Source organism: Cheilinus undulatus, linkage group 11 (assembly GCF_018320785.1).
Source record: "Cheilinus undulatus linkage group 11, ASM1832078v1, whole genome shotgun sequence".
In the NCBI taxonomy this organism is placed as follows: Eukaryota; Metazoa; Chordata; class Actinopteri; order Labriformes; family Labridae; genus Cheilinus; species Cheilinus undulatus.
This window is the reverse complement of record NC_054875.1, coordinates 7,010,086-7,022,666: the sequence shown is the minus strand read 5'-3', so window position 1 is coordinate 7,022,666 and position 12,581 is coordinate 7,010,086. Positions and strand designations below refer to the sequence as shown.

The 12,581-nt window shown below is 36.2% G+C and overlaps 1 protein-coding gene across 1 annotated transcript in view; it reads left to right on the top strand.

Annotated features, from left to right (window-relative positions):
• The window catches only part of LOC121517260 (vitamin D3 receptor A), a 140,249-nt gene that overhangs the window by 85,253 nt on the left and 42,415 nt on the right, over positions 1-12,581 (top strand). The window contains exons 3-4 of the mRNA XM_041798904.1: positions 2,128-2,275; positions 5,033-5,163. Coding sequence (XP_041654838.1) covers positions 2,130-2,275; positions 5,033-5,163 — 277 coding nt within the window. The 5' untranslated portion in view covers positions 2,128-2,129. The remainder of the gene's footprint in view (positions 1-2,127; positions 2,276-5,032; positions 5,164-12,581) is intronic.

Genomic DNA, 12,581 nt, shown 5'->3' with positions numbered 1-12,581 from the left:
AGTTAACCTAATGAGCATGTCTTTTGGTGGCAGGAGGAAGCTTGAGCACCCGGAAAGAACCCACACATACACAAGGAAAACATGCAAACTCTACACATACAGGACCTGGCTGGGAAGCAAATCAGGGACCTTCTTGCTGTGAGGCAACAGTCCTAAGCCCTGCGCCACCATGCAGCCCGTTACCAGAACAAACTTGGAATCATATCTGATACACCTGCCGGGTTGAACAATCTTTCTTTCAGCTCGTTCCATGTTTGTCCACACCAACACTTTTTGAATAATCTGGGGCAAAGATAAGGAATGTAAACAGCAGATAAGTAACACAGATTTCTGCAGGATATGCTAACTCAATCAACTAACTTCGTTTAGATACCAAAATGTCAACTTGGATATTGTTAAACTCTATTAACAAAATCTCATTTAATCAACAAAAATTTCAAGAAAACACCTGTGCATTGTCTAAATTTGCACATTTAACTTCTGTACATTGATGGAAAAAAAAACATTAGCAATGTATTTGTGCAATTTAGACAGTGTTTTCACTCTTGTCAGTTTATAGATACTCTCACTCTCTCTCTGTCTGTCTCTCTAGCTCTCTGTCTTAAAGGCACAGAAAAACAAAGAGAAAAAACTAATTCTCATTTTAATCAGCAAAACTTAAAGGCAACCCTCACACACTGTCTAAATTACACGTACACTTCCATAACATGGCTAACAAAAATATTACCAGTGCAATTTACACAGTTTGCGCTCTCTTTTGAGAAATTCAGACACTCCTTCCCTTCCTCCCGCTGTCTCTAGAAAGCAGCTTTTGGTTTAAATATCTCTGAAGACCAGTCCCCCCCAATGTGTTACTTTTAAATATTTCACACAGCTAAGATAACAGAGATCATTTAGTTTTTAAGTGTGGTATTGAGCATTTTGCCAACCTTGCTCTGGGAGCCATTTTTTCCTGGAAAATAGAGTTTTTTGTGGTTTTTCAGTATACATAAAGTTAAAGATGCTCTTAGGATGTAAGCAAGGGTCTAACGTTTAAATTAAAAATTTCGCTGATTGCTAAAACCAATCCTGATGTTATCTTCATCTCTTCTTTTGGTGTACCAGTCCAACTATGCCAATATTTCTGTCATTTTTGACCACAAAGATCAGAATTTGTCCAACAGCTGATTTCTGCCATGTAAAAACATATCTTATTTGATTCAGCAGTTAGAGTAGGTGAACTATATGGCTGTAAAGTGATTTGTCACAACAGATCAACACTTGCTACTGATCTCTGTTCATACCTCTTTATTTGCTGATGGCAGATGTTTGTCAACAGAGCACATATGGCAAATATATGGCCAGTGCTTATGTTAAAACTGTGGATCATTGCATTCCTACCTTAGACTTATTTATGAGACACAACAGTAAATAAGAAAGGCTCTAAAGAAAGTGGTTTGTTCCTTTCTGTCTTGTGCAACCATACATACAGCTTCTTAAAAGGCAAAAGCAGTGATTGAACAGACTGTATTCAGTTCCTTTTTCCTTCCTTCCTTTTTGACTTTAATGAAAGTGTCCCCATTAATCTCCTCAGTCTGACTTCAGACGTGGGATCTCTGCGAGCCGACTGGTATGGATTAGCTTGCTCACAGTTGGTCTGTTGGTGTGTATTACTCTCTGCTGTTTATTTCATAGGGGATGGCCAGATGGTGTGTGCTTGTTGATGTGTGTGGAAATGAGCGGCGTAGAGTATATTTCATCTTGGCAGTATTAAATGTATCAGTCATTTCCCAGCCTTTGGCTAACGGCTCTCTGTCTGTCATTAATCCACTTCACAGTTAGCACAGTATTTTCACATTTTGTGTATGCATGTGTGAGTGTGGGTGTTTCTGTGTCTGCTGAGTCATTCAGCCAATAGCTGGGAGATGCAGAGCGTAGCTGTCGGTGCCTTTTGCTAAATATGCTAATGGCCCGACACCTGTTTGTATAAGAAGAGGAAAACACTCCCACACTACACACACGTTTAAGGGAAACAGATATTAACACTTTGTTCAGGTTTGTAGATGGGCAGACAGACAGTAAATGTTCATCTTCCTTTGGTTTTATGTGTTAAGCAGGTCAGCTCATGATTTTTATTTTTTTCTGCAGTGATGGAGCCCATGACGGTGACGACGTCGGTGGTCGGACCGGAGGAGTTTGACCGCAATGCCCCACGGATCTGTGGAGTGTGTGGCGATAAGGCCACCGGCTTCCACTTTAACGCCATGACATGTGAAGGCTGCAAAGGATTCTTCAGGTGGGTGTCAGTCTTCATTCAGCATCAGTGTGCTCATGTTTGACAGTTTAAAGTTTCTTATTGAGAGTTGTGTTATATATAGAGGCATATGCCCAGCCTGCATGGGCTCACATGTCACCAAGTATTTAACCTGTCCAGAATTAGACTGCATAATAGGTATTTTTATCACCATGGAAAAGAAGAGAACAAAGACAAACAAAAGATTAATTCAGTGGATCATCATGTTATTTTTCACATGATTTTGTGACAAAAATAGCAAATCTAAATGCATCAAATGTAAACATATCTTACTTTTTTACCTCCACTGAAGTATTTCAGGTTTTCAACAAGCTATTTCATGCAGCAGTAACTCTTAGATTGTCATATTTGTGCAAAAGAAAATTTAAAAAAAATTAAAAAGATATTTTTGATGCATCAAATAATAAAGACATATATATATTTTTAAAAAAGAAAAGTGTTACCTGCAGCCTCGCCATATGTAGGCAGTGATCTTTGCGTGTATCCACTTCTCTTTTTGCTCTCTGTAAATCTTGGCTTTCTTTTGCTCATGCACAGGAAAAGATTCTTACTGGGGATGTACAATTTTGTTTTTTCCAAATATGGAACATTTCCAAACCCATGTAAACTCAAATAGATATAATATTATCAACTTTTTTATTGTAAAGAGCACAAAGTCTCTCCTGTCTCCTCCTTCACCATTGTATAGGAGCTGTTCTGACAGTTTGTTTTAGAAACAAGGTGTTGAATAGGAATGCACAATACAGGATTTTTGCTGATAATCGATATGCCAATATTTAAAAAATAATTTTAGCTGATATTGCTACTGATATTTAGCCCTTTAAAACCTAGCGCGTCATTGACAACACGCTGTTGAAGCACTTTACATCACCATAATTACACAACTATTTGTGTTATGGGAAAAATTCAGACAGTTTCTGAAAGCTGAGAAATTGTACTTCACAACCAACATGTGGTTATTACTGTAATTTCACCTTTTCTCTCTAAAAATCTAGCACAAATTTCCTCCTTTTTTTAATTTCTTCATTTTTATTTTCTTCATATTTTCTATTAAGGAAAAATGGGCAAAAGTACTAACTCACAGGACATTTTCTGCGCCTTTTATGGTTAAAATGAGAAAACGAGTCCAGAAACTCAAGAGTTAAAGGGTTAAATGTAGTTCAGACCTAAAACCTCTTTAAAAACCTCCTCCTTAAAACACACTATCTAGAGACTGAGGATGAACAAATCAACAAAATTCAGTCCTTAAAACACACTTAAAAGAGTAGGGAATGATGATGAATAAGGACAAAGACTTCAGCTGGTATAGGTCTGTTAGTCCAGCCTAAAGCTCTCCTAACTTATTTGTTTGTTCAGCCAGTATGTTCAGCTAATATAGGTTGATTTTTAAAGCCAAAATATCAGATGAAATATCAGCAGAAGTGTTCATATTAGCTGATACTAATATTGTATTTTTTGAAACTAATGAGCGAGACAGACGATAATATAGTACATCCCTAATGTTAAACAGTACAAATGACATTTAATTACACCATCTAGCTTCAGTGTATTTTTTTTTCATAAAATACAGACTTCCGGTAACGACAAGCTGAAAGCCATTTCTTGGGATTACATGTGCATGATAAGCAAGATAAATTTTTAATGCAACAGTAACACCAAGCTTTATTTGCCTTTGTAAGAGCCACAAACAGCACAGTAACAAACTGCTGACAGATGGTGAGAAACCTGGAGCTGTAAATAGGAAATCTGTAGTTCAGACCTAAAGCTAAAGTCCTTAAACACACTTAAAAGATTAAGGAATGGAAATAAAAAAAAAGGTAAAAACTTCAGCTGAGGCGGGGCTTTTGTTTCTGCTGAAAACTCCCTAAACTTTCTTTACTTTGTTTGGGAGCATTATACTTCATGTATACAACCTGCTGATATTTACCATTGATAACATCACCAGTAATTATCAGCAGAAATGTCATATCTACTGATACCAATAATTTACTTCATCGACTACTATCTTTAGATACTGATAACATACACACAGTATTGTGCATCCTCTATTCTTACCGAATGCATGATTGTCTTAATTTGATTTCTCAAGTTTCCCCTGCAGTGAGGTTAAAAAAAAAAAAAAAAGTTTTGCTTCCAGACAACAGCACTTGCTTGCTTTATATCTATCTGGTAATTAGTCAAACAATTTTTGATGATAATTTCACCTGCTACTTTATTTTAGTTAATACATAAATTTATGTATAACAGGTAAAATAATTTGTGATTTTTATTTTTTGTTGAATACACTTGTTTTATTGAGAGATATTTTCTTGAATATTTTAATACAGTCTTAATTTAGTAAAATGGTTGGTATTTAAAGGGGCTGTTTGAGGGACATTATCCCTTAAAAATAAAACTATGATAATTATTTTAATTTCAGTGCAGTTGACTTAGATTAAGTTTAATGCCTAAGACTTTCATTGGAAGTTTGTAAAAATAGTATAATGTTCCCCCAACAATGTTTGATAGACATTAAATATAATGTGATTATTGTTTTGAAATGTGCATTTCTGTTGAAACTTGAATGATAACAGGTTCTTTAGTTGTTTAAATATGAGAAAGAAAAACTGAAAGGGTTGAACATTTGCACTAGTTTATTTGTCCATGAAAGTAGCATTTTTAGTTTACGCTAGCCCTTGCAACAGTGAGCAAACATGGGGAGAACATAAAGAATTAAACATTGTAAACACTATCCCACAGACGCAGTATGAAGCGTAAAGCCTCCTTCACGTGCCCATTCAACGGGAGCTGCACCATCACCAAGGACAACCGGCGTCACTGCCAGGCCTGTCGCCTCAAACGCTGCATCGACATCGGCATGATGAAAGAGTGTAAGTCCACTTTTCTGCTCACTGGTGTTCAACCAATGCTGCTGACTTGTTGGAGTCAATGATGATTTATGAGGAAGTGTTTCTGTTCCGCCTGTTAGTTTTTTCACTGTTTTGATCTTGTAATTGTTTGCTGTATATTATAGATTTCTGAAAAAGACAGAAGTAGCTGAAATATAAACTATTGAGTGGCTGATTTCCAATGCAGTTTCATATGAGGCAAACAGGAAATACAGGAAACAAATGCAGGATCAATGGATGTGAGAGTACTTTTATGACAGCAGTTTTTTTGTTGTTCATTTTTTCTTATGAATGAACATTTCAAATCAACTTTAACCTGAAGACCCATAACCACATTATACAAAACATGATACTATCATGAGTTAGTCATATGCTGCATATAAGGTTGCTTGAGGTTGATACTGAGGTTATATTAGGTCAGGGTGCAACACTTCCCCTTCTTGGCATTCCTTTGATGTAATATTCATTTATTCATCACAAGTGTTGAAGAGCAGCTGCTTGGAATGCTGCTTCAGATCCGTTCCCCGTGAAAACCACAGCCATTGAGGCTTTTTTGCTTTAAGTTGTATTTGTTTTGCACTTGACCAGTGAATATCTGAGCTTGTTCAAGGTTTCATCACATTTCTGAGCTCTTTAGACTTAAATCCACCCAGAGAAGCTCTGCCCAGAGACCAATTACAAAGCTGGAGCTGGGTGAAGTACAGCCTGATGCATGTGATCTTAGGCTCAATTCATTTTTTCAGTTTGAATAAGGATAGTATATTTTTAAGTCCTGCTGTTTCAATCCAGTGACTCATATCTCAGTGTTTTCAGGATGCACCTTGTTACTTTCATTGAAGTTTAGGATTTAAAGTTGGCTGGTCAGGTGGTTAAAAGCAAGTGTAACCTGACAAAGCCTATGTGCAGCTTTATTTCTAGATCAAAATGCTGCCAACCTACATGGCTCCTATAGATTCAATTGATATCCATCCACTGGGCATTTTTCACATCCAGATTGTAGAGCATTGTAGCAGCATAACTCTACATTGAGGATTGCCCATACAGAAGATCTCTTTGAACCTTGCTGTCTCAAACATGGCTTAAGAAGAAAAACAAACATGGAGAATGACTGAAATCCTTAGCTGGCTGTCCTGTGTTGCTTTATGGTTGCAGCAAAAATCTAAAAACAGTGAAAAGAATGAAGCCGAAATCCTGACTGAGTTGAAGATATAGTTTTGTTTTTGTTTGTGAACCATAAAAGTATGCAACACCCAGTTGGTGACACTACCTGTTCAGTTCATTCTCATCGGTTGTTGTGGTTATTCTTTCAAAGACAGTCCGACTAAGAATCATAAATATCAAACGTATTTGATATTACTGATTCCAGGTGAGAAAGGTGGAATGGAAGAGTAAAACAATTATGTGGCTACCAAAAACTTTTGGGCAATCCAGTCATTTGTGACAAATCCTGCTCAGGGCATGCCCCCCAATCATAAGAAAGAGGGGAAATCTGGCCTGAAGTCAGACATAAAACCATGTAGTGTGTGGCCAGCCTTAAAGAGATCCTGGAAGAACAGCAGTCAGTAGAGTCAACAGGAGGGTGAAAGTTGATCTGAATAGCAACAAGGTGTCAGGCTATGGTAAATATACATAAGGAAGGCTGGACCATATGGCAAACTTGGACAAGGTTCAAATGGTATCTCACAATAGTAATTGAAAATCAGATTTTAATACGAAGTAAGGCTGTTACTAATCAGCTAGAGTTAGATAAAGTTATCTAGCTGTAGGAGTCCAAACATGGTTGAAATTGCTTTGTTGTCCATGCTTTTAAAGGCTTTCTGTCACAGTTCTGCTCCTGATTATGTTGGCTATGTATAAAGAAACATGGGTATTTCAATTAGAATGCACTGCGAAGGGAAATTTAAGCATCACCTTACACTATGCACATTGTAACAGCTGATTCATTTTCAGTGCATTCACAAGCAGTTAGAAAAAGTCAAATTATTGTATTTATCTAACTAAAACTGGACTTTTTTACATGTGTAAACATCTTAGTGTGACTGAAATTGTATAAAATTAAATTTCTTGAAGTCAAACTACCATATGTGGACAATGCAGTTGCAGATTTATATCCTGCATGTATTGACCTCAGTAGTCCATAGTCTTTCCATCTGGCTTTGACTTCAGAAGTTGAGTGCATGAATGCTAAGACAGACAGAAGTCTGGATGTCTTCTGCCTTAATATCTACTGTGAGTTAAAGGGGTAGCATTCAGCAAATTTGCACCAAAACTGAAGGCCTTGACTAGTATATTAAAATGTAAAATTGCTCATTTTTCTGCTGTTTGACATATAAACAGCTAGCTCCTTGCTAACTTGTCAGAAATTCAGCTGTAACTAGATTCAGTCCTAACCAGCTGAGACATACTTCTATACAAGGCTAAACACTTCATTACAATAAATTGATATTCCCTGGATGTTTGTACACTTGTACAAGGACAGTCATCCAGTTACATGATTTAATCCAGTTATGACTGTTGCAAGAGCTCACTGTGCATGTCAATGCACCAAATGTCCAACAAAGAGAGGTGCCCTTACTGTCTGTGTCATTGCTTCATCTCTTCTGCATCCCACTCTGTCAAGGTTTAAGTAAAAGAAATGACGATGCTTCCTGACAAGATCACAGTTTAGTGTTACTTAGGTTTTTAGCTAACTGCCCCACCTATAGGAAGTAAAATCAGCAGTAGTGCATCAGCAAAAGCATGGCAAGTGTTAGGTGACAAGAAGAGAATAAGAGAGGGAGAGCAAGGGAAGGAAGGAAGCCAGCCAGGGGGGTTAATGTCCTGATCAACAATGGGTCTCTTTCTTCAAAGAGGTACACAATGGTCTGGCCCACATTTCATTCACAAACAGACAGTGTGTGTATGTTTGTACGTGTGTGAAACAGAGATGATGCAGGGCAGGGTTCAAACTGATGATAATCTCTGTGTTAACCACAATTAGCCACATGACACTGCAGTGTCTGTGTTTCATTCAGAAAAGAGAAGAGACGAACAAGCGGGAGGAGAGAGACGGAGTGAGACTTATCAGAATATAATGCTGCCTTTGTTTCTCACAGCTTGCATACATGTTCATGGGATGGAGGAGGTCCACTGTACTCACCAGGGACTCCCTCAGACATGATCATAATGCAGGACATAATGGTGCAGGCTTTTGCAAACTTAATGACTGTCCTGGCAGGCTGATTCTTCTTCACCAAGGAGACCAGGGTGTTCTCTATGAACACTGGTATTATTTAAGCCAAAATTCAAACTTGATCTATCCTCAACCACTTAGTCTTAGTGCTTCAGCCTGCTTGAAAAAATAAATATGCCAACAAGTTGCACATAAAACCATCATGTAGAATTTGAACTATAAAATTTAGACAAAAACAACGACATTAAGTATATTTACACAAAGATGAGATTTCTAACTCAAAAGTATTACCTATAAGTAAATCCAATTTAATTTCATTATACAAATTGAATTATTCTGACAGATTTTCTGAGCCACATTTCTTTTTTGTTCTATATCTAGATCAAAGTGATATTAATTCATTACATTAAATAACACATACCAGCTTATTTTCCAGGTTTTTGTCTAGGGCTGGGCAACTAATAGCAAATTAGATTAAATTGCAATTTGGCATGCTGCAATTTTCAAATCACAGACAGTGCAATATTTCTTTAACCTGAAAAGTTTCAAAATAACCAGTTTGATACAATTTTTTTATGCTTAACACATTATTCAAACATTCAAGTGTCTTTTTTTATTTTTATTTTTATATTTTACTTTTCTTGCTCATGTATTTATTTTTCTTCATCAAAATGAGAATAACTTGAGAAATTATTATCCCCTTCAATATAGCAATTGATATCAAATTGGCAATACGTGCCAAAATCGCAATAAGTTATCTTTTTCTGAATTGTTTATCCCGAGTTTAACTTATCTAATAGTGTGCATGTTTTAATACAGAATGATTTCTTGCTTATGTTTGTTGAAAAACACATGAAATGAGGAACCTAAATAATCACATATTAAATCGCAATATTGCAGGAAAAAATTACAATTGATTATTTTCACAAATCGTTCAGCCCTATTTTTGTCCTTTTCAAACACTTAATCTGCTTTTCTAATTTCTCTTCACTCAAATTCAATTGTATTACTAATTGTATTAGAAATAGAAGTTTGCAATGTTTTTGAAATAATACATTGGTGTTGATCGTCATGAAATTTCCACTGATAGATCAACCATATTTATGGCTGAATGAACAGCTGCACCATAAAGCTTCAGCTCAAAAGTTGAATCTTTAAGATTGTGGATTTTTATGTTAAACCAACAGACCCTCCTCAGCTGAAGTTTGTTTCTTTTTCATCCTCTTTGCTTAAACTTTAAAGAGTATCTTAAGGACTGAAGTTTAAGGTTCTAACCACAGCTAGTTTAACTTTTCCACATGTGTTTTTGTGTTTCTTGTCAGGATCGTCTCAGCGAAGCAGCCTGCAAACCTGTTTTTATCAGGAAAATTCATTTTAATTTGAACGTTAAATCTCAATCAACTATCTTCATGTAGTGCTCTGTGTCCCCCACTGTTCATCAGAGGTTGTTATAGTGCTGTTTGTATTTTCAAAAAAAGGCAGATAAAACTTGTGTGTTACTGTTACCTCTGTGTTAAAGATACATTTCACATAGAATATTCATGCAATCCACAGAAATGACTTTGTTTTTTATTACTAAGTATCTGTATTTGAGAAAGAATTCATCTCTTATTTATGGTAGATTTGAATTAGGGATGCACAGTAGTATTTTTTTGCTGATATCAAATATGCTGATATTTATGAATTCATTTTGGCTGATACAGATAAATAAATGTAGTAAGATTGTCAGGGTTTGATAAAAGCATGTGATGCTGATGCTGTAAAATCAGCAAGTTAACTGTGATTCATTGACGTGGTCTCACTACTGATACCAGTAATTGTGATTGTGATTATTGCCATAATCAAGAAGCCCTAGTATCTATGATTGAGGGTTGAAATCTTCTTTTAGTTAAATGATGTAGTTATGGTTAAGATAAGGTTCATGAACACCTCTGTAAGTTTTTGATAGCTTATACCAAGGTTATAATAGTTTTGGATTTTTCATTAGTTTTTATTCAGTTTTTACCTTTTGCTTCAGATTTTAGTTTAGTTTTTATTAGTTTTTCCTGCTGGTTTCGTAGTTTAAGTTTTGATTTTGAAAAAATTCTTAGTTTTTATTAGTTTTAGTGTTAGTTTTAGGTTTTTAGAAATATGAGACACCTGTCAAAGGCCAGACCCAAAGGACTCTTCACTTTTCATTTTCTTATTTAATGTTTATGTTTGTATACAACTCAAGACCTAAAATTTACCATTGTGTGAAGTCTTCTGCAATCAAATCAGGCCACTTTACTCTCTCCGGGCCTGGCTGTTCATGTGTGCTGCTGACAAAGACTAAAACTAATGAGATTTGTCTCTAATTTTATTTCATTGTAGTTAGTTTTGTCAGCACAGAATTTAGTTTTAGTTAGTTTTAGTTTTTCTCATAAGGTTGTTTTTATTTAGTTTCAGGTAACTAAATGATTTTTACCTTTCAGTTTTAGTTATTTAGTTAGTTTTAGTTAACCATAATAACCTTGGCTTATACAAGATGTGTGACAACCCAGTGTGAGCTGACAGGAGTGTACACCAGACACAAAACCCTGCATGACGCAGGGCTGACCTACCTCACAGCCTCTCTGTTTGTCCTCAGTGTGTGTGTGTGGGTATATATCTGTGAGTGCAGCCCTCTTCCTCTACATAAACAAACCAAATTCACCATCTTTGTTCACATTCTTCACTGTTTTCACACAACCTGACAGTCTGCTATAAAAACCTGTTTCTGAGATTGTTATTCAGTAAAAGCCAACAGTTATTGCATAAGCAGAATTCTCTGAGGTGTAACGCTGAGAAGAAAACAGGATAATACAGCAGTAATTAGAGCCTGACATTCAAAGCATCATTCACATTATTAGCTTTGATTAAATCCCATCAGAGTCAGCTGAAAGCAGCAGGTATTGTGTTCATCTGCAGTTTGATATTGGTGTGATGTGCATTGTTAAAATCTCATTAAACACTATACCCATTCTCTGGTTATCATTATTAGATCTTGGCAGCAACCACAATGCAGCTTCAAAGGAACCACACAACCTGGTGCATATTTAAAGGATCATTTGCATCCTGGTATTTAAGTCTGTGTCTCTTTGTGCTCTGCAAATCAGCAGTTTTATTTAGCTAAAAAGAGAAAAGAATCAGGCTTTTCCACTACATATTGGCATGACTGTTGGAGTTACTGCTCTCACTCTTTCCTGTTGGAAAAAAAAGGCGTTTCATTGTCACATCTACATTAATAGCTATAACACAGGCAACCGACATTCCAAAAAGTCCATCTGCTTAGAAATGGCCTTTTGCATCTGCCTTGCTAATTTTATTTTGCTTTTCAATATAGTAAATCAGGTTTAAAGTTAATGTCCTCATTTTGATGTTTTGTCTGCCTTATCTCATGCACTTTCTGCTCTGTTCAGTGTCTGTCTTGTTGTATGGACTTTAAAACAAAGCTGTAGTTGCCTTAAGAATTAGCATGCATGCACAGGCTAGAATTAAAGTGTAGCAAAATGATTCATTTATGAAAAGTTGATGTTTTCATGATATAATAATGATAATACCACCCTTGTTCCCTCACTGTTAAAAGGCCATATGACATGCATGTAGAGTTCATAAAGCAAACTTCTGTATGGATGTAATTGATCTCCATGTTGCTGCTTGTGTTTGTTTCAAGTCTTTGTTCTTGTGACCTGTTGCTCATATGACAGAGCCATGACCTGATGGAGAACACAGACATGTTTTGTGCATAACTCAGCAATAAGCTGTGCATGCAAAACAAACATAGTCACTTTGACTTCGCCCATTAGTTTTTGGAATATTTTCAAGTCTAAAGACTACAATCTCACCATTGCCATTTGTTTTTTTCTGAGCCAGAAATGACCTGTTTTTTTTAAACAGTAGGACTGTGCCTCTTCACTAGTCTGAAGATTTGATTAAGCTACGATTATCCTGTCTTTATGTGATTAGATTGAAATCACAATAGGATGCATCCCCAGTTTTGTAAATCACTGCACATGGCTACTTTCCCGTCAAAGAACACTAGCAGTCAAATAAATATGAAAGTCCTGATTTATTATTGAAAGTGCTGTAGAAATCAGTGTCTATATTCGTGTTGTGAACTAAATAGAACAAATTTAAAGGTAGTCATGTCTCACAACCTCAACCACAACCACAAAACAAGACTGACTTTGTTACTACCAGTTTAAACCACCAGTTAATCACGGTACGT